The sequence below is a fragment of the Drosophila hydei genome, unplaced genomic scaffold (genome assembly GCF_003285905.1).
Source record: "Drosophila hydei strain 15085-1641.00,03,60 unplaced genomic scaffold, DhydRS2 tig00000426-arrow-arrow-pilon, whole genome shotgun sequence".
Lineage (NCBI taxonomy): Eukaryota > Metazoa > Arthropoda > Insecta > Diptera > Drosophilidae > Drosophila > Drosophila hydei.
In genome coordinates this window covers 360,305-388,290 of record NW_022045728.1, presented here as the reverse complement: position 1 = coordinate 388,290, position 27,986 = coordinate 360,305, and the positions used below count along the sequence as shown (strand labels likewise).

General features: G+C 39.5%; 1 protein-coding gene across 6 annotated transcripts; it reads right to left on the bottom strand.

Annotated features, from left to right (window-relative positions):
* Positions 1–227: 227 nt before the first annotated feature.
* LOC111593049 (probable G-protein coupled receptor B0563.6) lies at positions 228–22,440 on the bottom strand. Of its 6 annotated transcripts, none has more exons than XM_030224265.1 (9): positions 22,367–22,440; positions 21,497–21,766; positions 14,723–14,969; positions 12,136–12,453; positions 9,849–10,002; positions 4,143–4,292; positions 2,852–2,945; positions 2,177–2,774; positions 228–1,544 (listed from the first exon to the last, which is right to left on the bottom strand). In XM_030224265.1, exons 4-9 carry the CDS (start codon positions 12,328–12,330, stop codon positions 1,527–1,529), a joined length of 1,209 nt encoding a protein of 402 aa, XP_030080125.1. In that variant the 5' UTR covers positions 12,331–12,453; positions 14,723–14,969; positions 21,497–21,766; positions 22,367–22,440; the 3' UTR covers positions 228–1,526. The 6 variants fall into 6 exon arrangements, with proteins under 6 accessions (XP_030080125.1, XP_023161389.2, XP_030080122.1 ...); XM_023305621.2 differs by lacking the exon at positions 228–1,544 and adding an exon at positions 1,909–2,106; XM_030224262.1 differs by lacking the exon at positions 228–1,544 and having other exon boundaries at positions 1,969–2,774; positions 21,497–21,769.
* Between the last annotated feature and the right edge of the window lie 5,546 nt (positions 22,441–27,986).

The following is a 27,986-nucleotide window of genomic DNA, read 5'->3' as shown; positions in this document are numbered from 1 at the left end:
ATGGAAATGGATTCGTATTGATCTCATTCAGTGATTTTCTTTTTTTTTCTTCTTTTTCTTCTTCATCGTGTTCTGCTGTTTTCCGAAACGTCTCTAAAACTAGACTTTATAACTGTATAGTAATACACATCTGCTTGGGGATTATTTCTTTAAATGCCATTTACTACGGTGACACACACAAAAATATTTAAACATTTTTTTTTAGATATTTTTTATGCTTTTTTTGATTTTTTTTTGATTTTTTTCTTTTTTTATGTTTAATGAATAACATCTAAATGCTTTGACGCTCCAATTAAATGCATTTTGATACTTTTTTTTTTGTTTTCTGTTAGCTAAGCTCTTCCGTTTGCTCTCGCCATATCTCATGGATCGCTAGCTGGCTTTGTGTCTGTCGACTTAGCTCAAATGCGCTTTATTCATTCACCTTTAATCTATTTCTCTGCTCTCATATATCTCTTTAAAATATCGCTTGTGGATTTCTTTAAAATATATCTTGTGGCTCGCTTTTTCTCATTGTCTTCAACTCAACGCATCTTGCGCTCTATGTCTAAATTCTTCCGCCCTTCTGTCTGTCCCCCCTTCTGTCGGTCTGTCTGTCTACCCTTCAGTCTATCTGTCTGTCTGTCTGTCTACCCAATTGTCTATCTTTCTCTTTTCGCTTCTTTAAGCTTCGACTTCATTGTGGCTCTCTCAGATCTCATTCAAAGTTTTCTCTATGAATCTCCTTTCCCAACCCTCTCAACCCCTTCGGCTTGGTTTATAATCTGTTCTCTCTCTGTTCTATCTTCTCTCTTGCTCTACTGTCGCTGTTTATCTTTTAGCGGCTAATGCCTTAAGCTTAGCTTAGTTTCTAAGCTCGTTCACCTTAGCTCCAAATTTATTTTATCCCTTAAAATCTTTAGTTCCTACTTCTGCGAACTGTCTTCTGTCTTCTTCCCTCTGAAACTGTTTGACTTCTTGGATCTCTTTTTTCGTTCTGCTCGTCTTGTTATCCCAGATCTCAGTTCTTGGAAACTGTCTTCTGTCGGCTCTCAACTACTAGGTTCGTACATCATATCATCTTTATAGTTGCCTTCTCTCAATCTCTGTCGTTTGTTTTTTGATTGGCTTCTGCTTTAAGCTCGGCTTAGTTTCTCGATTCGTTCACCTTATCTCCAAATTTGTTCGCTTTAAACTCCTCAATGTCTTCCTCAACTGCTTTACTCCCAACTTCTGTCTGTTTCTACTAACTCGACGGATCTCTCTTCACATCCGATCCTCTGCTCCTCCTCTAAATTCTTTGACTTGCAATTTTTTGACCTGTATCGAATATTCATATTCATATTGAAAAAAAATGTAGAGCTGCGTAAATTAATTAAGTTTTGCTTGGAAATTCACTGGCTACCATCAAAATTGAACAATACCAATAATTTGTCATGATAATATATTAGGGTGTTAGGGTGCTTGACCCTAGCATAAATAGGCTTATGGGGAAACTCAGTGATATAGTCACTGGAAACTTGATTCTGTTGCTGGATCTGTCTGGATTATAGTCGGGCTAAAGTCTATTCGTATGGATCAAAGAGATGAAAAGTTTTAGATACGTTGAGAGGGTTACGTATATTGCAAATAGTTGGGATATTCCGGTAGATGTTAGATGGGTAAATAGTAGGCTAGGTGATAATGTTGTAATCATAGGCAAATCGAGGCGATTTTGCGTTTTTAAGCCTCTTGCGGGCTGTCGTTCGATGCGGTGTGACGTGGTGACGGGAGAAGTGGGCTTGGTATGGTTATGGGCGTGGTTACTGGCGAGAGCGAGGGCGAGCATGTGAGCGAAGGCGAGCATGTGAGCGAGGGCGACGATACGGGCGAGGGCGATGAAGGAGGCAAGTGCGAGGGGGATGGGGATACGGCGGTCGAGGGTGAGGGCGAGGCTGGTGGCGAGGGCGAGGGCGAGGAGGTGTGCGTGGCAGTGCGTGTGGGCGAGGACACAGAGGATTGGGGAGTATTGGGCCGGGACTATAAGCTGCTGGAACGTCCAATGCCGGATGTGGTGGTGATGTGATGATTACGCATTTTCACCTTTTCGAATCGCACCATTGGAACACCCATGATGGCCTGTGTGGTCTGTGTGAATGGTCGGGCAAACTGGATTACAAACGGCTGCTGTTGCCGTTGCTGGCGGAGTGGCACTCACCTCATCCACCTGGTGGCATAGCTTGCCCTTTAGCCACGGCCACTTGAAGGTGCGCATCAGCGTGTTGCGGAAGTCCTCACTGAACAGGCAGTAGATGTAGAACGTCATCGAGTAGTTGATCAGCTCCAGCAGATTGGCGAGTGCCCGAAACACCTGAAACGGGAAGCTGGGCAGCACCTCCGAGGCAATCGTCATGTGCAATATGGCCATTGGCGAAACGCAGAGCAAGAACAGGATCGAGGTGCTGCCAAGCAGCAGGAATAGGCGTCGCTCCTCCGCAAACTTGCGCGGGTCATCGTCCTTCACATAGGTAGCGCGGCTCAGCACCATCTGGCGACGGCGCTCGCAGGTGCGACGATAGACGAGCATAATGCGCATATTGAGGCCGGCAATCAACACGGTCGGTATCAGCTTGAAGATCACCTCGAGCATTATCTTGTACACCGAATAGAAGATGCTGCGCTGATAGATGTTGTTGTCCCGCCGTAGATAGACGTACACGTTGTTCGTGGTCATCATGCACTTGATGAGCTCACCGCGGAAAATGCTCGGCAAGTAGATAATGAAGGTCGCACAGCAGGTGATAAAGACGACCATGCTGCAGCAAACAGCAAACGGCAAATGTTAGTCGGCGCTTACGGCGCTACCAACCCAACCCGGCCCACCCATACTCACCCTGGCGGACCCATCACGGGGCGCGTGAAACCCGGATGGCACACGGATACATAGCGCTCGATGGTCAGCACCAATAGCATCATGACACCAACGCCTGCAACAGATTATTTTTATATACAGTTACAATTTGTCGCACAGTAGTGAGACTCCTTCCGATAGCTGTAATTTAGCTCCTGTTTCTGGTATCGATAACACTCAGCTATTTAAGTGGCCGTCGACATCCTTAAGCTCAGCTATCAATTTAAAGCCACTCGGTCAAGACCTTGGTCTACGCTTTGGATGAGGTCGGGTCAAGGGATTCCTTCGAAATTGAAGCTTACGCTTCAAGCATTGTCAACAAACAGGAGGCGACTATTTGAATCAAGTTTCATCTCAAACTAAATGGCATAAATGTAGCTTTATAGCCAAGTTAAGAATAAATTTAGATTTCTAATCTCTTTTGCTTCATTGCAATTCGTTTTTTTTTTGCTTTTACTCTTCTTTGGTCAGCCTATAATTTGCAGTGTTATTAAGAAAGATATAGAAAATACTAGAAAAAAATAAGAAAATACTAAACTAGAACATACTAGAAAATAGTAGAAAATACTAGACTAAAAAATACTAAATACTAAAAATACTAAATAAATTATATACTAAAATACTAGAAAATGCAAGAAAATATAAGAAAATACAAAATAAAAGACAATAGAGCATAATAATAAATGTAAGAGATACTAGAAAATATAAGAAACTAATATTAAAAATACTGGAAATTATTAGTGAATATTAAAAAAATAATATACTAGACAATAAAAGAACAAAGTATAATAAAAAATACTCCAAAATTCAAGCAAATATTAGTAAATACTAACAAACCGGAAAATACTAGAAAATATTACAAAATAACAATAAATACTAAAAATTAACAAAACTACTAGAAGCTAAAAATACTAGAAAATACTAGAGAATAACACCGAATTGCTAAGCTCCAAAATTTTTTTTTTCTAAAATTTAGGTCTGTATAGATAAAGTACTATTATAAGATTTTTATATCATTTTTTTATATAAAAATAAAAGTCCATCTTTCGTTTTAAGTAAATAAATAAATAAATTAAACTTAAGTAAATAAGTGTATATATATTCTATAGCTCGTTGTAGGGTATCTGCTAGTCGCACACGCTTCAAAGATAATTGTTATCAATTTTATAATATTTACGTATTCCACTTTTATATTTCTGCTCAACACTCAAGTGCGACTCGACTCTTGGGGATGGGCTTTTTTTGCGTAATAGTTAGTCGAATGGTCACTTACCCAAACAACCGTTGCCGAGGAAAAGCTCCAAGTGAGCCGTGTAGAAGGCCGGGCCGAACTCCTCCCACTGACCGCGATCCTTGTGCACCAGCATGCGTATGCCAAAGGGTATGGCAAAGACAATGGCAAGCAGTGCGGCAGTCGAGTAGGCTGCGAACGAAACGGGAAGTGTGCAAAGCTCACATTATAGCAGTTTTATGGCTGAGTTTATGGCATAATTATGGCGCCGCTTCCGACAGTGGCGCGCCACAGGAAGCAACCGAAACACGAGACCAACCGACTTCAACGAGAATGAATGGCTTCGAGTTCCTGTTCCTCTCGTTGCGTACTCCTCCCCCCGCCTCCCTGTCTCTCTCTCTCTCTCTCTCACTCATTTCGTTAATTTAACGTTCCTCTTTTTTTATTTATTTATTTTTCTTGTGGAATAAATAATTTCTATATACCCTGAGCCCATTTAAAATGGGTAAGCGAGCTGGGATTGTTTTGGGTTAATGTATGTGACAGCCTGAGCAGGTCTTCAGCTCTGGCTTTACAAAAGATAAGTCAATTGCGTTTTAAGATGTCGAGCTTAGCTTATACTATGATATATCGATCTGAAGGCTTGACTCTAAGTCGATAACACTAAGAACTAGATATATGCATCATCGTTTCTTTAAGAGCTACAGACGTGAAATATATATTTTTACGTGAATCGTAAGAAAAGTAATATCCTGCGCTAATATCTATGGTATCGATAAATATCGATATTAAGTCCTTAATTTAATAAACTTGAAAGTCTCTAAGAATTATATATGCATAGTATAAATGTTTATAATTACCCTATAATTTCGATATGTATCGATTTATAGAATATGTATCGATTTTAGAAAATTAGTAAAGCTTTATGAAACATATTCAAAGATATTTAAACATTTTATTTTAATATGTATATACATACTACAGTTTGCTGTGCGCTTTTCTTTTATATCGATAAATATCGATAAATATGGATATTAAGCGTAGGCTTTTCAGTTTGATATAAAAAACACGGAAAATTAGATATATTTCATATTTGATATGTAATATATACTTTTGGGAGCTAGATAGATATTTGTGCTCAAATATAAATTTTTTTATATTATCCATAAATATCGATCTACAGCTTAAATTTTTTATATCAATTTGAACTAGTCTAAGAACTGGATATGTAAGATATGATATATATAATTGGGATTTCGATAGATATTTGATGACAATGTTATCGATATTTATATAGTACCGATAAATATCGATCCTTCGACTTGTTGTAAGCTATATGAACTAGATTAGTAGCTGGAAAATATTATGAAGCGTAGGCGTAAGAGCTAAACTACTCTCGTTTATCGATAAATATCGATCTGGAGATTCAGCACTTTGATGAGTATAGACAAGTTGTGCAGCTCGCATCGTAAGTTAGGGTATCTGCTAGTCGGACAGTGGCGACTAAGGCACAGTTAGTTGATTTGTTGGCCGCAGTTTTTGTTGTGATATGTAATTTCTACTTATGGCCGAAAGCAACTGTGTGTGAGTGCGTGTGCGTGTGCTAACGTTGTTTATTGATTTACGACTTGTTTATGGCCCTATAATTACATTATTACTTATATGCTCGACTCGTGTGGGTCCATTTGACCCGCTCTTCTCATGCCGCAAATTGCCGTGCACACAAAGCTTAATTCGGGATATATGACTTCCTGTGATGCAAACACACACACACACACACACACACACACACACACATCCTCTTGTTTTATATTGTTGTTCTAATTGGGTTGATGGCACATCAATATAAATGTCACTTTTGTGTGATGAGCTCTCGTCACATAAGCGCAACTTATACAAATCTGTTCATTTGGCAGCGCTGTCGAAGGCGACGTGAGTTGTTTGTAGTGTCTAAAGGATTGTCAGCTTAGTGCTAACGGCTCTTCACTCAAAGGCATCTCGAAATGGGGCAAGACGTTAAATATGTCAATGCTAAGCAGAGCGACGCAGCTCAGCCCCAATAATCTGACAGCTGCTGAATAATTTCGATTTGCGAGCGCCTCAACAGCTGCTCAATTATTTGCTTGAATATGCAAATCAATTAACGATGTGGAATCTAGCTTTATAGATTTAAAACGGGGTCCTGTGATGGGCGTGGCTTCGTGATCAAACAAGGTCAAGAGTTCAATGAGTATGTTTTGTCGATGACTGTGGCGCAGTTGTAGACGTGGAATAAAATAGATCGAGTTATATATTTATATATATTGGAAACTAGTATAGAAACTAGTAAGACTGGAAGCTTCACATGTAGATCCTAATACAGTACTTTTAGCTGTTCAAGTATAAACGATTTCAGCTTGAATATGTGTTAGAGCAGATTCAGAGTATTCACTAGTCGAGCACTCCCGATCACAGCTCGTTTACTTGTTATTGCTTCTTCCCTTCCCATTCTTCAACTCGTTCTCTTATCGACCTTGAGCAGTTCAAGTCTGTAGTACAAGTCCTTTCTCGTTCCGGGTATTCACTAGTCGAGCACGCCCGACTGCTTGTTATTGCTGAAAGCTTTGATATCTTTTGCTTTTGAATTGTTCAACTTCTCTTATTATTGCCTTTACAGTGGTAATTCAGGTAAGTAAGCCAAAGAGATCAAAATATATTATGTTGAGAGATACTTGCTCTCTTGATTACTCAATATATCTTGTGGCATATGCATATAATACTGAATGAATTGTTGATAGCTCTAATAGATGATTCTAATTATAAGTATATAGATTGGAAGCCCATTTAAAATCATATGTATCTAGTTCATGATAATAGGAATACGATTTAAAGGTCTAAAGCTGTCTTCACTGGTTTTTGGTGTGTGACAATGTTTTGCTTTTACTTTTCGTAAGTTGAGCGCTCCATTTTATGATAGAGTCGATAACTTTTCCGGATCTGTTCCCTTGTGGGTCATAAAGCAAGTGGCAAGGGTCAATCTCTTCACCTCCCTCTCACCCACTCTGCCCTCTCTTAAGGCCCAAGTGCATAACTTTCGTTTCGGCGCTTCCTTGACTAGGCCAGCGCCTATGTGTGGCAGTTTCAGAGGCTTCCCACACACACACACACGCACACTCGCACTCTCCCCAGCTTGATAGAGAAATACACATAAAGCAAGTCGGACAAATATACGAAGGCAATGACCGACAAATGGCAACGAAGCGCGTCGTAAAAAGGCTGCTGGCAGCAAAATATTTTTGTTATTTTAATAAAATGACTGCTCTGATTTCGGTCATTATTACTCGCAGGCCTTGGCAACAGCTCCCGCTCTCTGCCTCTGTCTCCTACACCCTCCCAGTCCAGCCAACTTGGCAACTGCACGGCGATTCAACTTATTTACTGCGAGCTGCCACTCGAGCTGAGTCTGGTGATATTTCAGGCAAAGGACCTCACTTTGCATTCATCCCAGCCTCGTCCAGGCCGGCGGCAGCCCGTCCGCTGCTTGACTAAGAAAAAACCTGTAAGTGGCAGCCATCTAGCATTTTCCGTTTTCCAGTTAACAGCCATCACCTATCAGCTAACAGCCACCGCATCTTCCGCCGCCCACACAACAGCCAAAAGGCAATCAATTATGTTGCCATCGCATGCGTCGTACATTTGAGGCGTTTTACATTTTACATTTTACATTTCACATTTTATGCTCGCATTTGCAGAGCTACCTGCCCCACCTGCCACACCTGCAGGCCACGCACTGTGCAACAAATCAGCTATTTGCTTTATCTCGAAGGCTTTTGGCTCGGATTGCAAAACAAGTTGAAGAAAATAGCTTTGTGGAAATACTATTAATTCCATTTGAGCTCGAGTTAATGGAACAGACAGAAACGGACGTGGCCTGGCCACAAAAATAAGTACATTTACGTCTCTTATATATGTATATTCTTGCGCAGTATTTGCAGTCCAGAGTGCTCAGCCCAATCTGTTTGTCTGTTCTGTCGGGGTGTTCTCCCTCAAAAAAAAGTATAATACCTAAATAAGGTCTCACATGTAGATCCTAATACAATACTTTTAGCAGTTCAAGTATTTTCGAAATCAGCTTGACTCTGTGTTAGTGCCGATTCAGGGTATTAACTAGTCGAGCACTCCCGACCACAGCTCGTTTGCTTGTTATTGCTTCTTCCCATGCTTCAACTCGTACTTTAAGCAGTTCAACTCTGTAGCACAAGTCTTTTCTGGTTCCGGGTATTTAGTAGTCGAGCAACCCCGACCGCAGTCAGTTAAGCAGCCGAAACGTAAAGATACTTGCGTTGCATTGTCAGTTAAATGCGTAAGCTCTCGCTTTAAATTGTGTCTAAAATTGAAAATGAGAGGAGAGAGCGCACAGACTCTTAATTGAATTATAAATTTCTTTTTTCTGCTTCTCCTCCTGTGTGCTGTGCTGAGTGTAATGTGAGCCGCTCGAGTCCTTGCCACACGCCGCATGACTGATTGCACGCCGGAATTGGCAACACGCTGCGCCCGTTGACATGCTTCATTTTTTGTCGGCCATCGCATTAATCAATTAGGCAGCCCAGGGCAAACGAGAGCCTCAGCTTAGCCAGTTACTTGCGAGCATTTAACAACTTGTCTAATACATTTCAGCATTATTTAACGCGCTTACAGCATCCACGTGTTGCGGCGGCAGGCGAGGCATAACGCCTCGAGCGAGTCATTTACAACGCGATAAGGCCAATTAGATTAGATCTGTGTAGATGACTGTCGTAACAGTCAGCTTTTGCCTGGCTCTGCCAAGTGAATTTCACTTGGATCACTGAGCTCTCTGGACAAACTCTTCGAGATATGAGTTTCTCTTTGCCTTTTCGATCTCGATATACGCATCTGATCTGTCTATATCCCAGCCCTACTTCAGTGTTAAGTGTATTTAGTCTTCGTTCTGCCGCAGAGAGCTGTTTCCATTGTCTTTTTACGCACTGCTCCTTCTTATTTTTTCGACGCAATGCTGGCCGTGTTCCCTGCTTTTTCTCTAGAGCTTAGAGGCTTTACATAAATTTCCGAGGGCTGCCTAATCAAATAAGGTTCCCCAGCGCCAGTTCATACACACTCACACACACACACATATTGCTTTCTATTGTCATTTTTGTTGAAGTTGCCAGGTCATTGGGATTGGGCAGGGTCAAAGGTTAATTTCTTTAGTAATATAAATAAGTGTGAAAATATTTGTATAAAAATAGCAATTTCTCAGAAAAAAGAATTTTTTGTATGTGCTAAGAAACCCAAATGGAATTTAAATGCATATCAAATTCAAATATGCCTAACCAGAACTAATATCCTATAAACATAAGAAATTTGAAACTTTTATATATTGTATATACTTTATATATACTAAATATTTTAAATATATATATATCATATATCATATCATTCAGTTCGAAACTTAAAAGTTTCTACTACCGAGAGCTATCACATTTGGCACACGTATTTTGTGCAGGGTATCTTCGAGTCGACTAGCGCGCTCTGATTTGCTGTTTATTTTTGCTCGCTGTCTCATGGCAAGCTGTGCCGAGTTATCGTAATTGCGCTGCAGGCAATTGAAATCGGCATTTTAAGTGAATGAAACTAAAATTGGCAATTATTCAGTGAATAAGTGCGCAACTTTAGACAGTAAATGAAATAGAATAGCCGTGTAGATATGTTCGTATATGTATGTAAGAAAGGCTTTTAGGCAACACTTACCTCGCATGTAGATGTAGGCGGTGCCACGCATATTGCGTCGGGTCAGCACAATTAGGTTGAGTACGTTGCCAATGATGCCCAGGGCGCAGATGATGGGCAGGATGATCCCATAGCAGTACTCGCGCAGTGCTTCGGTGCGGGGGTCCTCCACATCCTGCGAAACACCCAAAAAAAAAACAAGAAGAACGAGAAGAAAAGGATATCAAAAATTGTTTTAAGCGAACGAAACGAAGCCAATCTAAAGTAATAATGGTAATAGAATAAAAAATCAAACATGGGCACACTACTAGCGGCTATAACTGACTGCACAAGGCTCGCTCGCAATTCAGTAGCAATAAGTTACTGACATGTTGGAAATCACTAAAGCAAGGTTTCTACTTTATATATAAATATATTTTTAGCAAAATTGCTGCTCATGAAACGAATATGCCTTGTTTTCCCGTTTGCTGCGTAAGTCCAAGAACGGTAAACAAAATCGTCAAAGCTCATAAATCATGCTGCATTTACTTTCTTGCTCATGTACACAGTCCACTGCTCAGTCCATCTCTGTCGTGCTTGCAGTTATGCCTGTCGCATTGTTGCCCAGTTGGATGGGCTGCTACAGATAAAAATTCAATAGTCAACTTGACACTTTTATTTGCGACTTGTTATGCACACACACGTACGCACACACGCACACATGTATATATTACATTGGTCGTTCTTGTTCTATCTCATCTCTATGTCTATCTCGCTCTATCTTTTGCACGTCTACCACTAAGTGGGTTGGCATTTTCGTATTGTAAATATGTTTTGCATGCTTTTTAGCATGTTTGCTTTTGCTTTTGCTTTTGCTCTTTGTTATGTTTTCCTCTTATTGCTGTGTTCTTGTAGTTGTTGTTGTTGTTGTTGCTGGTGGTGCTGCTGTTGTTTCATTTTGGTTTTGTTACACCCTCTCTACACTGAGATAGACAGGCATCGCCAGTTCACTTGAGTTCGCCTTTTCTACAGCCTTGGGCGAAAGTTGTGCACAAAGCACCTTTTGAACGGCAACAACAGCAACAGCAACAACAACAGCATCTAGTGCAACAGCAGCAAACTTTTGCACGTGCTGTGCTATGAAATGAGTTATTTCGCGTTTGCCTTGAATGAGACTTTGTTCATAACGCACATAGCCTGCTCCCACTGTTAGATGGGGGAAAAAAAACACATACACAAGCACATGCGTATTGTGCTGTAAAAGTAGGCAACAGCTCGCAGCGCAGCTGCTCACAGCAGGAGCAGCCTCTATCCAACGCAAAGTATTGTTACTCAAAGAACAGTTTGAATTGAACCCAAAAAAAAAAAAAAACAGAAATATGAAATGCGAGAAAACCGAATATGATTTTAATTCGTGGAACTATTCGCCAGTTATAAAATAGCAAGAATTACAATTTTTTTAAAATAAATCTATAACATTTAATATTCTTTTCATTTTTAATTTTTTTAAAGTTAAAAAAAATTTTAAATTTATTTTTATGTTTATTATCCTTCTTTTATACTAATATTAAAGTGTTTTTAAGCAAGTTATTATTAAATAACAGGAAAAAGAAAAGCTTGTTTCAATTAAACTGAATACTTATATAAAAAATTAATATATAAAAAATATTTATTATTTGTAGAAAAATAATTTCATATAATTTTATGTAATTTAATATATTTTTTTTTTGATATACGTATATTTTTAATTCTTTAACAATTTTTTGTTTATCAATTTTATATTCTTTCTTTGCTCAATCAAAATATAACTCTCTATTCTTTGCTCAGATATCACTATATATATATTTCCATTTACAGTATATAATTCAATATATTTTTAAACACAGTTGTGCTCATGAAACTGCACCAAACTTAAGCTGAGTAAAAAGTTACTTTTCTCCTTGAATCTGCTATAACTATGATTAAACATACTAAAAGCTTAACGAAAGTGAAAGCCAAAGTACTTAAAGGAGCTTAAAAGCACTTGAAGGAAGTAAACTTTTCTTAATGCAGCTTTGTTCATTAAAATAGTAGTGCGACTGAGCATTAAATTTTAGTAATAAACACAATATTTTGCAAAAAGTTCTATGTGTATAAATAGTTGAAATGAAATTAATGATATTTTATAAAAATATATGTAATTTTTTCCCTTTCAGCAGCAAGATAATAATTAGAAATAAATAACGAAACGGAACGAACGATTTGCTGTCGCTTACTGCTGGGATTTGATGTGGTTATTATGCTAATTGTAGGATTGCCCCTCGCTTAGCTGCGAACAGATTTCACTTACCACATATAGGTCGTCGCGCAAGTCGTTGGCGAAAATGTGGGTGGCATTGGTGGCGGTGGTGGTGTCCAGGACTAGGTCATTGCTGCTGGTTAGATTCGCGCCCCAGATGACTGAGCAATAGGCGGGATCCTCTTCGGTGTTGTATAGCCTTGTTATCATAGTTTTGCTCTGACGATTTTTGAAGATTTTTTCCATATGTCTATCTGCCTCTATGTGTGTGTTTTTGTTGTTGGGGAGGGGGGGAGGTAGTGGGTGGGTGTGTGGGAGTGGCGGTGTGTGCTGGTATGTGTTAAGCCTTGAAGTATGCGCAGTTAGATTCTAGTTTAATTTGTGTAAGTAAAGAAAGCGAACAAAGGCGGCAAAGTCAAAGAAATTGCGTGTAAAAATATCTGGCGGGAACAAGCTCATGAATGAATGCGGGTCCTCTACCATGTCGAAGCTATGTAATTTAAATGTCGACGATGACAACAGCAACAAAAGCAACAACAACAACAGCAGCAACAACAATGACGACGACCCTCAACACCGGAACGGCAAAGCCATTGAGATGAAGAACGCAGATAACAGCAGCAACAACAATCGTCAGAGAGCGAAAGAGAACGAGAGAGAGAGTGAGAGGGAGAGCGACAGAGTCGAGCGGAAACGGAAGCATACACTTTGCTATAAAAACAAAAGCTGAAAGTGGATAGGGAGCTAGGAGCTCGCAGGAGCTCGCAGGAGCTGGCAGCTCGAAGCTGGAAGCATCCATACAAATCAGAGTATCAGCGCCGAATGCCCAAGACTCGTAACAGTTGACGCTTTGATAGCCATTGGCGCAAATCAAATCATTGCAAAAAAAAAGAAGAAACAATACAGAAACAAAATAGAAGCAAATTGTAAAGCAAACGTCGAGCTATAAAAATAAAATGCTGGAAATAATTGCGGCCTCTAAAATATGTTCAAATCGAATGCGAATCGTTTGCCAAGCGATGCCCCAAAGCAGTGGCTGTCCTACAAAAGGACGGAACAAACTAGTTATGCCCAGAGATGCGATAATCTGTGTGCCCAAGCTGGGGCGACAGATGAGAGGCAAGCGGGGACTTACGGAAGATAATATTTGACTTAATTGCTGTCATTAAGCCCCTGCGAAACTCTAGTCGAGGTCGGTTCGAAACGTATGGAATTGTTGGTATCCCATATCCATATCCATATCTCATATCCCTATTCCATATAAATATCCTTGTCCTATATTCGTATCCCATATCCATATCCATATCAAAATCTCTTATCTAAATCCTATATTCATGGCCCATATCTATATCCCGTATCCATAGCTCACATCTATATCCCAAATCCATATCCATATCTCATAGCCGTATCGCATATATCCATATCCCATGTCTATATCCCATAGCCATATCCACCGACATATCTATATCCATATCTCATATCCCTATTACATATCAATATCCATATCATATATCCTTATCCTATATTCGTATCCCATATCCATATCCATATCAAAATCTCTTATCCAAACCCTATATTCATGGCCCATATCTATATCCCGTATCCATATCTCACATCTATATCCCATATCCATATCAAAATCTAATATCCATAACCCATATGCATATCCTTTAGCCATTTTCAGAGCCATACCCATATCCATATCTTGTATCCATACCCTATTTAACGTATCTATATCCCATATCCATTTCTTATAGTTATTTTCATATCCATATCCATCTCTATATCTCATATCCGTATTCCTCATTAATATCCTTATCCCATATCCTTATCCCATATCCATATCCTATATTAAATTTCCATATCCACATCCAACTCCCTTATCCACCTTATATTCATATCCCATATCTATATCCCATATCCATATCCATATGCCATATCCATAACCCATAGCCATTCCCATATCCACATCCATACCCATATCCATATCCACATCCATACCCATACAAATATCTCATTTAACATACCTACATCCCATACCCATATACCGTATCCATATCCCATATCCATATCCAATATCAATATTCCATATCCATATTCCATTTCCATATCCCAAATACATATTCCATATCTATATCTCATATCGGTATCCCATAGCCATATCCACAGCCATGTCTGTCTCCATACCTCATATCCGTCTTCCAAATCAATATCTATATCCCATATCCATATCCCATATTCATATCCAATATCCATATCCTATTTCTATATTCCATAAACTAATTTGAGCTGAATGATTTGTGGTTGAAAGTTCGTAAGAAAGTCTCTATATCTACTTGAGTTTAATATTTGCGGAAATCTCTTCAAAGTCAATGCGAAATTCAGTTCAAGCCACTCCTGAAAAAGCCAAAAAATGTCGAAAAATCATGAAAACAGTTGTTGCTGTCGTTGTTGTTGTCAGTGTTGACAAGCGACAATCGTTGACTGAGCAGAGGAAAAAACGAGATGTTGAACTTGTTGAAGTTCTGCAGCTTATGAATAATGTATATTAATGGAAATTGAATTGAGTGCAATTAGAACATTGGATTAGTATACAGATATATATATATATATACATATATATGATACGTATGCTTACCTGGAATTACCTGGTGTAAGGCAGTGGCTCGCTTGAGCTGCCGCTGCAATCGCAGCCTGTTGAAAGTCTCTTCTATTGGGGGCGCTGCTTAGGTCTAACGAACTTTGGTGTTTGGCTCAGAGTTTTTTAGCACTTGTAGTGCTTGAGCAGATGTCGAGGCAGTTTCCGTTGTTGTTGGCTATGGCTATGGCTGTGGCTGTTGCTGATGACACATGTTGCATGCTGGTCAGAGGCTGCAATCAACACGCTGCAATAAAAATAATACGCTTAGCAAATGTTCATTTTGTGGCACACTCGCCTGACGAGGACACTTTATTTGTATTTTATTGTGCGTCAGGACGCCCTCAAAGTGTGGCGACACTTGAGTGGAGCGTGGGGCATGTGGCATGGTGCGAGGGGCAAGCGGGCGTTGGTGGCTGTTCGGTTAGCTTTCTGCAATTGGCAGTTGCGGCTGGGGTACGACACCTCATGTGTCATATATAAATGACGATGTCGCCGCGCAGCGCACGTACGAGCCAGCGTACGCGTCCCGAGGCCCTGGCAACAGGTGTGTTTAATATTCGCGCAGTCGACACGCTACACGCGCCTGCCAAGCCCACAGGCCGCAAGAGAGTGAGGCAGCCAGCACGCTAAGCGTTAAAATCAACGCTGACAGGCGACAGAGTTTCGTATAAGATATTTGATAAATTGCCCAACCAGAAGCCCGTGACGTTCAGCCAGTCACCCAGCCACCCAACCACCCAGCCAGGCATCAAGCAAGTTCCAGGCTAATATTCAATATATCATTATATCAATACATCTATATATATACATATGTATATGTATATAAGTAATCAGCACATTGCGTATTACATATTGATGGAAAATATCTGAGTATTCTAGCAAAAAGTTTAAGCTCGAAATTCTTCTACTGAATATCCGACTACAAAATACCCCATCTAATCTTATAGTGCTAATAAATCTAAGCTAAGGACTCAGCTATGCGTTCTAGCTAGCTAAGTTTATAGTTTAGGTAAATCTGATTATAGACTTAGAGCTTAAGGAATATATAAAAAGTTATATATATTTTGTAAACATATATAAAAATATTCAAATAAAATAGGCATAAGAAATTTTTTTTGTTATATTATACAATATATATATTATAAAAATATATATAAAATAAAAAAATTTATACCCATAAAAATAAAAAAATTAAAAAAAAAAATGAATAAAAAATTAAAAATATATATATAAATAAAAAGAGAAAAAAAAAATATATTTATATATATATATATATATATATATATATAAATAAATTGATATATATAAATAATTGATTTGCAAGCCATAGCTTGAGGTATACACATGTAACCTAGAGATGCCTCGTTTTCAATATGACTCATTTGGCTGATAAATACACAGACTATATGTATATTTCCCCATTATATATATTACTAAATATTTATTAAATTTGCTTGAAACTCTCTGAAGACCCATCTATAATCGAAATTCCTTAATAGAGAACAGAGCTCTTACGAGTTTTCTATACCCGTTCTCGAGGTGAAAAGGGTATGTTTGGAAGAGGACTCATCCTGTCTAAAGCAATAATTGAGACAGCAGCATAGATAATTTCCCAATCAGAGCTGACCGTGCAACGCCGCCCACTTTCAGCGTTTCTCCTAGAGGAGCAGGCAAAGCAGTCCCAGTGGTATCCTTAAGCTCTTAGTCCTTAATTATTTTGATTATAATTTTGCAGGTGCTGAACGTTAAATCGACTATAAAAAGTGAATTCGTTTGGCGCTGATCTATATCTATGCTCCAGCGTGGCTGCCACCTTATCCAAGCACTTGCAGCTTGCAGTTGTGGCGCGAATAAGTATGCAACACTTTAAGCCATTTGCATATGGCCCACATCACGCAGACGCCGTATGGTGGCTGCTGGCTGTGTAGCGTCTGGGGAGATTGAATGACACAAAACATGACACAAACTTAATTTCCCCAAGGCAAGCGCTGACGCCAACCCACTAAGCCCAACCGGGCGGACTAACTGCCCGAAAGAGTGACTGAATGAATCGCGGCGCGGCAACATCACCATGTGGCTGCCACTCGATAGGTGCGACTACCCCAACGCCAAACGGCAATGGCAATCGCACGCATCGACGGGTCAGCCTTGTCATATTGTAAAAATGTGTGGCATAAGTTATGCCAGCGATTATCATAATAATTTGCTAGCCTGGGATACGCTCGACACACACGAATGATTTGAGCGCGGCAAGGCCAGGCGGCTGGAGGCGCGGGGGCAGGTAAATATATAGATATATATATATTTGTCTATGTATCTGTATGTGTGTGTGGGCTACACTTGTCGTAGGCGTTGTTAGTTTTTGGGCTTTGGCCACACTGTTTGCTGAGCACTTACAGTTATTGCGGTCTAGTTTCGGGGCAAAAGTTTTCATTTTGTTAAATAAACAAGCTGCGAGAGCAACAGCAACAAAACATGGCCACGACCAAGCCCTGTTTGGGTCTATCGAAGTCAGTCTATCGATAATCGATAAACGATAACAATGCTGATCAATGCAAATAATCAACTCTTATATGGAATTTGACTTGTTTGTCATATATGAATGCAGAGTGAGAGAGGGAGAGAGAGAGAGAGAGAGAGAGTTGAGGTTGATAGACATAAAGCGAAGCTAAGCAAATCCTATACAGACTTTGCCTAGCTACAGCTCTACCCCCTATCTATCTCCTTCTCTCTCCAACTTCTGCTTATATATATGTGTCTGTGTGTGTGTATTTGGTCCCTGAGCTGGCATGATTAATGCCTTTGTTTATGTTTCCCGCGTCGCTTGTGTGTTGCGTGTGTGTTTTGCTTGGTTTTTGGTCTGTTTGCTGCGCCTGCCAGCCGAATGATATGTTTAACAAAAAAGTTTAACGCAAATTAAGTCAAACTGGCAGCGCTTAACGATGTGCGACATAGATGAATATCCATGGTGTGTGTGTGTGTGTGTGTGTGTGTGCCTGACAGCGGGTAGCCCCAGCTGTAGCTGGCCAATGTCCCCAAAAATTGTTGAACCGCCTTTAATTTACACACAAAATGAGCTGTGGACGGAACACAAAAGGACCGACAGGAAATAGCTCAGAGCCGAACATTCTCACGCTGCCAAAGCACAAATTAAGTTTGTACGGTAGCCAGATAGCCCGCCCGAAACTGGGCAAGGCGGAAAATCAGGAAACTCAAGTCAATAAATACCGCAGCAGCGAGTGGAAATGTTGACTTTAAGACAGACGCTTTAAGGCATCTGAATTACATGAACGAATGTATTTCTAATCATCGACTCGTGTCTTGTGCTTCAAACAGAAACATAAATCAGATTAGAGTCTATTGAAACGTCTATCTACGACTCTAATACAAACTCGATCTTCAGCTCGCACTGATAAGCATTGTTCAGGCCAGAAATCGGAGAAGCAACTTCAATTTTGAAATGTGCTTAAATAGACAAGCTACAAGGAAACTTGAGCCTCATAAATATATGCAGATATATACAGGTATATATATATATATAAATATATATATAATATATATATATATATATATATATATATATATATATATATATATATATATATATATACATATATATATAATATATAATATATATATATATATATATATATATATATACCTGCATATATTTATGAGGCTCAAGTTTCCTTGTAGCTTGTCTAATTAAGCACATTTCAAAATTGAAGTTCCTTCTCCGATATATATAAATATATATATATATATAAATATATATATATAAATATATATATATATATATATATATATATATATATATATATATATATACAGCACCTGCAATAAAAGCATTTCTGGCTTACCAGACATAGTGTATGCAGCTACGCCATGCCCCATGCCCTACGGATAGACGAACGGAAGGAAGGACAGACGAGCGGACGGGCCAACGACGGATAGACGAACGTAAGGACAGACGGATGAATAGACGGAGGAATGGACGAGGGGACCAATGGACGAACGGTTCATTCGACAGACGGACTGAAGTACGGACGGATGAACGTACGGGTGGACGCACGCATCGATAGATCAACCGAAGGACGGACGAACTGATGGAAGAACGGATGAATAGACCGATGGTGGGAGGAATAGAAGGACGAATGGAGGGGCGGGTTGATGCACGAACAGGCCGATGCATCGATGGACGGACGGACAGACAGTCGGACGAACAGTCGTGCAAACACACGAACAACGGACATGGCGCAAAACGAATATACTCTTCTCCCAACATGAACGAGTATTGAGAGCTTTTCATAAGTAGCGTAGAGTAGAAGAATTCAGTTCGACTTCAATGCTTGCTCTACTCGTTGTACTAAGAGAAGGATTTAAAAAGGTGTGAATATATCGATAACATTGACTGAATAGTTATTCAGGTTATCGATAACATCTGAATTTTGAAATGTTCAACAAGATTTGCCATTTTATAATAGATAAACTCAAGTTTGAGTGCTTTGAAATCGGAATTAAATAAACAGATTTTGATGACGCACGAGCTGAGGTTGAATGAGAATAGATAATGTAATAAATACGCTGAAACAAAGAGATAATCATATAGATATAATAATATATGGATATATATATATATATAGATGTATATGTAAATGTATTTACTCATATCAATTTGTCTGAGATACTTCTTTAGGTTATTTATTTTCTGCTCGTTTGGCTAAGCTATTTAGCAAGAGTAGAACTATATTTAAATATGGAATATTTAGCCGTTTTGTAATTATCATAGAGAACGTTTAACGTTTTAATGTATTCTGTAGAGCGAAGCAGTCAATATTTGCATAGCTATTGAACTAAGCTAAGCCCACGCGCACTTCAGTTCGTACTACGAATTTCTGTTTGCCAGCAAAGCTGTTGGAGCCTAATGCTAAGCACTATGAGCATATGAGTTGGGTGTCAGTGTGTGTGTGCCAGTGTGTGTGTGTGTGTGTGTGTGTGCCTGCCAGACCATTAAGTTTTTAATTTCTGTGCGGACTGCGACGAGGCGTCAACGAGTCGAGATGTGTGGGGCGTGTCTGTGGCTGTGACGCTATCGAGCCGAAAGATCTCGGCAAATATATATAGCTATATATAATATATATTCTATATATATAAAAGAGCAGCGGCAAATATGTTGTTTGTTGTTTACTTTTAATTACGCAATCGTTTTTTTTTTTATATTAATTTGCTCAAAGGTGTGGCAGCCAATTAAGCTTTTAATTAAAAATATAGAAATAAAACGCGTGCGGCCCGAAAGCAGGCGAAAGGCCAGACGAAGAGCGTTGCATACTTGCAGGCGCCAAGCAAATGAAAACTGAAAACAATTTCAAAGGAAAATCGTGAAAGAGCAGCGAAAAGCAAACTTAGATGGAAAACTTGCCTGGCACAACTTTTGCTGGCAAGGACGAGCCAACGCTGATAACACTCTGCGGCGAAATGGCTGCCCAGAACTGGGCGAAATACGCACGCCCGAGTGTGGCAGTGTCACAGTCTCGCACACTTGTTGTGCAGTGTAAATGGGCGAGTTTTTAATCGAAGGCTTATCGCAAAAGTCATCAGCAAGAGTCGTTCAGGGTCAGAGCGATTGTGGCGCGCGTGACACGCGTGACACGCGTGACACGCCAGGCAGCTCGATTTGTATGCAGAGCAGCAGCGCCAGCATTAACTAGAGCGCCGCAGCGGGGCAGTAGCTAGAGACTGTGCCACGAATTGTCCCGAGCCCAAAACTTATCAAACTTTGACTCAGCTGCGGCGCTGCCTCACGCCTTTGCATTAATTATTTATGAATTTATTTATATGGAGTGAGACAGATTTATTTGTTTCAATTGTTTAGAAATTAACTCGAGTTATTTATTAAATTCCAACCAAAGTCGCTCAAGCTGAAGAATAAATTTTAATACATTTTTTTTCTCTGTGATTTCAGCAAAATGAAAGATTTCTTTCAGTTTATGAAGCGTCGTCAATCGAGCTCGATTTGCACATTGTTGGCATTACTTTTTTCTGCTGGTCAGCAAAGTGCAACACACACAGACAGATGTATGTACGTATGCGTGTCTGTTGTGTCTCTGCTCGTAAATGACAATTATTGGCCTTGGCTTGATGAGGGCTGCTGCGTCGCTGCGTCGCTGCAGCGTGCAATTTGACAACTTTTGCCAACTGCTATCAGTGAACAGAGTTTGTGTGTGTGACAGAGATGGCACTCTATATATATATTTATATATATGTGTGTGTGTGTGTGAGAAAATTAGCTTTTATACGCTTTAGTTCTGCTTCTTGCTCTCACATATAGTTTGTTGTTTTGAGTGCAGAGCGAGGCGGGTTTTGGCTAAGCAACTCGAAGTTGCCATTTGCCATTGGCAACGTGACTTTTCTTGGCGCTTGCCACGCAACAGCAGCAGCAGCAGCAGCAGCAGCAGCATTGGTAGCAGCTGCCTGGCATTGTTAGACTGTTGGCTTGTTGGCTTGTTGGCTTTGCTGGTGGCATGGCAAAGCGCATAACTTGTAATAACGACCCCGACCCCGACCAGGACCGCACACACACAGAGCGAGTGTGAGCGAGAGGCAGCGCATCGAACACATGCCAACATGCAGATGCACTTAGAAATCAAGCGGCGTTTGAAGCTGGCTCGTGTAGTACGAACAAAACGCTGTTAAAAGTGCACTCGCCAAATGAGTGGGGCAGAGGGCGAGGGAGGGGCAAAACGAGAGATGTAAATGCAAATGTCAACTTACCACACGGCCTCCAATTTGGGCGGGCGTCAGCTCTAACGAAATTGTGAACACGTTGGCGACTTTTGTCTGTTGTTCTGCACTTGCTCAACAAACGAACAAACAAAAAAAAAAAATGGCAAAAAAAAACTTTTGCTTTTTGTTGTTCTCTTCGACTTCTTCTGGTTGGCAGTTAGATGCGCTGCTGTTTTGAGCCAGCTTAAAGTTTATTTGGCAGCATAGGTTACTCAGTTGGCAGTAATGTTTCTATGGGTATCGGTGGGTGGACTCGAGCTGCTTTACATGTAGAGCAAATCATTAATAACTGTCTCAGACTCAGTTAAACAAAGAACAAAAAAAAAGCATGAATATGAGCAGGCACACACTCAGGCACACACACACTCAGACACGCACACACTCAGACACACACACAAAGATTCACACACACACACTTACTCACAAGCCAAGTTCAGTGCATTGCATTTCCGTTGCCTACTTTTGAGCGCGCCAAGTCATTCGCGCTATTCGTCTGCTTACACATGCACAACACGTAACACACACACAAACACACACACACATACAAGCACACGCACACTACTGCATTCACTCACACTTTCAATATGCTTGATATTTGACACAGTAACAAATGCAAAATTTAACAGCAAAAAAAAACTTTTTTCTATTTCTTTTTCTTTTTCTTGTTTTATGCACTTTTTTTTACTTTTTTTGCACTTCAATTCTGCCAATTAAGAGTCATTCACTTGGCTGACAGCCTTCAAAAGTTAGCACAAAAAAAAAAAAAAACCAAAATAACGGAAACTTCAATTTTTGTTTGTGTGTTTTTTGAAGTTGATGCAGTGATGCGCCTTGCAGCTGGCTGTGGTTACTGCTGACCGTTGTCCATTCAAAAGTTGTCAGTTGCCTTGTTGTTGCTGGGGCTTCTGCTGCACGTCCATGTCGTTTGGTTGCTCGCTGGCAACTAACTCGAAGTCAGCCTGCGATGCGCCTCTTATCAGGCCACGCGCGTTCCACGCGAGGGATATTTTACAAGCGCTGTTATTCGCAAATTTCCCCAGCTGTAAAGCTGCTGTTAGCCAAAGGCCCGTTGCATTAGCCCAAATCGAAAGTTCTGCTCAACTGGGCTAAGGCCTGAAAATGCTTATATTTTTTATTAATTTTTTCTATCATTTATTTTTATATTTGTTTTGAAGTTTTTTTAATAAGAAATATCCTTTTTCTACATTGGAAAAATAAAAAATTATTTAAATAAATATTTTTAGAGAAATATTTTTTTTATTTATTGAAAAATAATAATTATATATATATATATACTTCTATAGAAATATTAATATAACTTTATGTTTATAATTTTTTTATATTTTCCAATTTATATTATTTTATAATACTTAATTCATTATTTCATTATCATTATTATCATTATTTTTAAAAATTATTATTAATTATTAATTATATATTTATATTTATAATATACCTATTATTCTTTTATTTAAATTTATTTTGAATTTTTCATACAACTATAATTATTTACTTATTAAAAATTTATAAATTGTTATTTATTCTTAAATATTTATAATTATTTGAAATTTATGTTCTTTATATTTATATATATATTATTTTTTTCAAATTTTTATTTATTCATATTCATATATTTCTGATTTATTTATAAATTTAACAATATTTAAATATTTATATTCATTTTAAGTTCTATTTATTTATATTTATTATTAATTTATATTTAAATTATTTATATTCATTTATAATATTTTTTTGAATTTTATATTTTTGATTTATTTATAAATTTATTAATTTATTATTTTATTTGTTTATTAATATTTATTTATAGTTTATTTAATTTTTTTTAGATTTTTTCATATGGCTATTAATTTTAAATTTAATTGGTTTCTATTAATATATATTATTATTTTTATACATTTCTGATTTAATTAAAAATTTATTAATATTTAATTATTTATTCATTTAAAATTCTATTTATATATATTTATATTTCTAATTTACTTATATTTATTTTCAATTATAAATCTTTTGCTATGAAAAACTCATTTGAAATAGCTAGAAAATTCTATACAAAAAATTATTATTAAAAAGTTTCCATTTTAATTATAACTTTTGAGGCTGCGTTAAGTCGTTTAGAATTGCATCGTTTGATGACTTAGCTTTCTAAACGATTTTCCTTATTTTTATCGCATTTTTCATTGTATCAAGAAACCAAAGAGGAATTTTAATTTAGCTTGCAACGGAGAACATAACAGTTTTTCACGATTTCAAAGCGCATAATTAAAATTAGTTGAAGCCAATAAAGAGTTAATATTTGTAGCCAGTAGAGGCTAACTTAGAGGGAGAGGTGAGGAGGGGGATGTAGGGCAGCATGGAAGGCTGGCAGCATGACTGACAGATACTCTACAGCCTTTGTGAAAATTAAAATTGATTTCATTTAACAACAGCTCAACTGCAGCTGAGACAAGAATACCTCAAAGGCCGGACTTGATGGAGGTCTGCTGGATGCAGCCCAGAAATCCTTGACGGCTTCTCGGCTCTGAAGCTTCCTTTTAGCTTGTTAAGCACAACTCTGATGCAGATATAGGCCTAGCCCTCTCCCTCTACATATATAAGACAACGTTTATAGGGTAAGCACTTGACTCGATTCTATAAGGCATGAAGTGGGCGCAGCGAGGCAAGATAATAAAGTGCTGCAAGTGGTCCACGGCTCTGGCCCAAAGTCAAAGTTAGAATTTAATTTCTAGTCGAGCAGTCTCATGATATCAGTGACTGTGATAAGCAGGTTACGCTGAGCTAAGACAACTTTGCCAGCAGCAGGACAGCTGGACAGCAGGACAAAATCAAAACATGAGCACCGCACGTCAATGGCAAAAAAGGGAGTTGATGCTGACAGTAAACTGGTATCAGATGCAGATGCTGCTGAATGAATGGCCTGGCCTCGCTGCTGTTGCCTGTTGCCTGTTGCCTGTTGGCCGTTGGAGCTGACGCCGTCTCAGGCTGTCAATGGTAACTGGCTGCAGGAGGCCAGCGTTTATAAGCTTTTCTGCTCAACTTCTCAGGTTGGGTAATCTGTGCTGTGCATCTTGAGCAGCTAATAGAAAATAAAAACCAGAAACGCAGGCAGGGAATGCAATGAAAGGCCTTAACTGATGATAGAATGCTCTGACTGTTTAAGCCGAAAGACATTCGAAATACGGCAAAGAGATTTATGTGGAGATTTGTGTGAAGTCCATGCTTTGATTTACCTTCAACAGCTTGCAGCGTGCAACGAATATGCTAGGAATTTGCATTCAATATTGATAACGGCCAAAGAGCAAAATTATTTCATTATTACAAAACTTCAACGATTCCTGCTGGCAGCAGCAGCTCAACATGTGTAAATGCCAAAGGTGGAATTTCATATTCCTTGTGGTCTTTGTGCAATTATAAAATACGTTAAATAGCGCAAAACATGAGCTTAGCCAGTAGCTAGTTGGCCTGGAAATTATCTATGGCATTTTTTGTGCTCGCTCGCTACGCATTTATGAGAAGCGCAAAGAGAGCTCCGCGTTGCTGCGAGACCAATCGATTAAAATCCAAGTGCCGTCTGAGCTGCACATTTCGTAACGGCTGCGGTGCTAAATAAGCCCCTGAGCAGCTACTGTTTCTGCCACTAAAGATCCGAGAAAAAGGTTCCCGACTGCTGATGCTGCTGCTGTTGGTGCTGCGGCTACTGCTGCTGTGGCTGTTGCTGCTGTGGCTACTGCTGCTGTGGCTGTTGCTGTTGCTGTTGCTGTTGCTGCCTTCGTTAGGGCAGATTGTTAGCTGAACAATTGCTAGCTACTAAGGCGATGGTGGCAAGCAAGTGGGTGGCCACTGGCACTGGCACTGGCACGGGCACTGGCACTGGCACTGGCACTGCCACAGTCAGAGTCACAGCCACAGTAACTGGGTCTAAGGCCCACTTGGATACATGCACTCAACTGGGCTGGCACTGAAATCTTATGCTGCTGCTGGCTGGCGTCGTCGAGCTCACTTCAGAACTATTTCAATAAGCGTTACGTTATGCACGCGCAGCGTCCTTCACCCTGTTTGCTCTCGACGGTCGACCGCGTCGAATGTCGTTCGTCGTTCGTCGTTGCACTGAGCTTTTGTCATCAGCTGTTGTCATCATTGGCGTCGCAGTCGTCATCGCGCTACCAGCGCTGCCTACATCCAATTTACTGAATTTCAACATTTTTACATTTTACGATTGTCATTTTGATTTTGGTTTCTATTCGGTGCCAATTGCCAGCTGCTCGATAATATTGTCCTTTTCATCGCTGGCAACATGGCTGCAGCTTCCGTTTCCGTAGTGTGTGCAGTGCACCGAGTAGCTTCGTTGATTGTCAACAGCCTTTGCCTGCCTGCCTGCCTGCCTGCCTGCCTGTTTGCCTGGGTGCCTGCCCAGCCTTTCTTTAGGTTTCTTTGACACAGAAGCAGTGACGCTGCTTATGCCCATGACATGTCAGGTAGCTCAGTCCGCCTTTCTGTGGCCAGTCAGCCGGTTGCTCGAGTCCTAGTTCCTAAGTCCGACACCTTGTCACAATCAGTCGACGCTGTCTACAACTGTTGCGACTTTAACTTTGATATTTCAGCCGTGAACACACACAGTCACAGTCGCTGGCCCAGGCCCAGGCCCAGGCACAAGCGCAGGCTGTGTAATGCAAACAACGCCATCGATATGTCTGGGCAAGTCAAACAAAAACCTAGCGTGGCAGCATTTTATTTTTTCCGCTTTCCTTTATATTCCCCGCGCTCAAAAAGTAGGTCAGTCGCAAAATTTTTACAGCACGGCGGTTACTTAAGAAGTGCGTGCAAAGCGCTTTTCCTGTGCGGGGGACTACCCTTAGAGCAGCAGCCAGCCGGAGTAATAAAGACCTGAACTTCGTTGACATTGAAAAAGTGTGCTTTTTGCACTACTTTTGTGTTTAATGGGATTTTGGCGAAAGTTGCGAAGCCACCCTCGCTGCCGCTATTGTTGATATTATTGCTGTTGTCTTTTGGCACTCCCCTTGTCAACGTACGTGTGAGTGTCTATCATCCGTTCCTTTGAATGCGCCGTCACTCTCAATTCCTATGCCGCTTTACTAACACTGGGGCTCACTCAGTTACCCGTTTTTCATTGCTCCACTTTGTGGACTAAGGGGCGTAACTAAAAACAGACAAAAAAATTGAAAAAAAAAATGGAAAAAAATCGAGGAATAAAATGGAAAATGCCTTGACGCAGCGTGTTCTATAATATTTCGAGAGTGACATAGATTTGTTCGGCAGGCAAGCAGCTATCCGTACACAATACTTGGAAATCAATAGTGTGTGCGGTGTATCATGTGTTTATCAGCATTGTCATCAGTCTCAGCCTCAGCCTTAGCCTGGGCCTCAGCCTCAGTTTTAGCCTCAGTTTTAGCCTCAGCCTCAGCCTCAGTTTCAGCCTCAGTTGCAGCCTCAGTTTTGGTTTCAGTTTTAGTCTCAGTTTTAGTTTCAGTTTAAGCCTCAGTTTCAGCCTCAGCCTCAGCCTTAACTTCGACCTCAGCTTCAGCCTCAACCTCAGCCTCAGCCTCAGCCTAAGCCCACCAGCATAAGACAATTGGATGACTTCTGATAGCTCATTTCATGAACACAAAGATGATTATTGTCAATTTTTCTGACATTTGTCAAAGATTCGTTGAAGTCGATGCCCTTTTTCATTTCAGCTCAATTAAGACACGAATTATGCCAGAGGACAACTCTAAAAGGTGCCATTGTCACAGCGATAAGCTGCAAAGTCTGTCAGCGGCAGCTAAATATTGTGGCTTCGCACTCAAATCATGGTTCGCGAGCTGAAAGCCAAAATGTTTTATCAGCTCAGCTCAGCTCAGCACACTTCGATTCATACCTGCCCGAACTGAAAATTTGAAAACTATTTTTATTTTAATATTATTAGATAAAATAGAAAATTTTATAAAAAATATAGAAAAAAACTTGATACTTTTAGAAATAGTTGAGGTCTTTAAGTCGTTCAAACAAAAATTGATAAAAATTGAAAATTAATTCATAAAAAACATAGCATCAAATTTTGTTTTTATTTTTCATTTTTTAAATTCATTAATTTATTTATTAATATAGCCAAAATAAAAACAAATTAATATGTTGCTCTTTGTCATTTAAAGAGATAATTACCTAAGCAAATGCCCTAATGCATGGCCAAACACATAATTCCATTGCTGCAACAGACAAGCAAGACACATAACACTGCTCAACAAAATGCTTAAGCGAAGCTTCAAACTGTTTATGCTTTGTTTCATGTGCAGCTGTAACCAGAATAGCTTTCGCTCAACCTGCAACTGCAAAACTTGGGCGCTCAGCATGAAGTATATACTACTACTACTACTATTCTAATACTAAATTTATACTACTATTTTTATGAACCCTCAAAAGTAATTAATACATTGCTATACTACTATTTTTATGAACAATG

Excerpts from the sequence above, each read along its gene's own strand:
- LOC111593049 (XM_030224262.1), bottom strand. The coding sequence starts at position 12,330 with ATGGAAAAAATCTTCAAAAATCGTCAGAGCAAAACTATGATAACAAGG. Across the intron at positions 10,003-12,135 it reads TGCGCGACGACCTATATGTG|GATGTGGAGGACCCCCGCAC; the intron begins GTAAGTGAAATC and ends GGTGTTTCGCAG. Across the intron at positions 4,293-9,848 it reads CGCCTACATCTACATGCGAG|CCTACTCGACTGCCGCACTG; the intron begins GTAAGTGTTGCC and ends TTTCGTTCGCAG.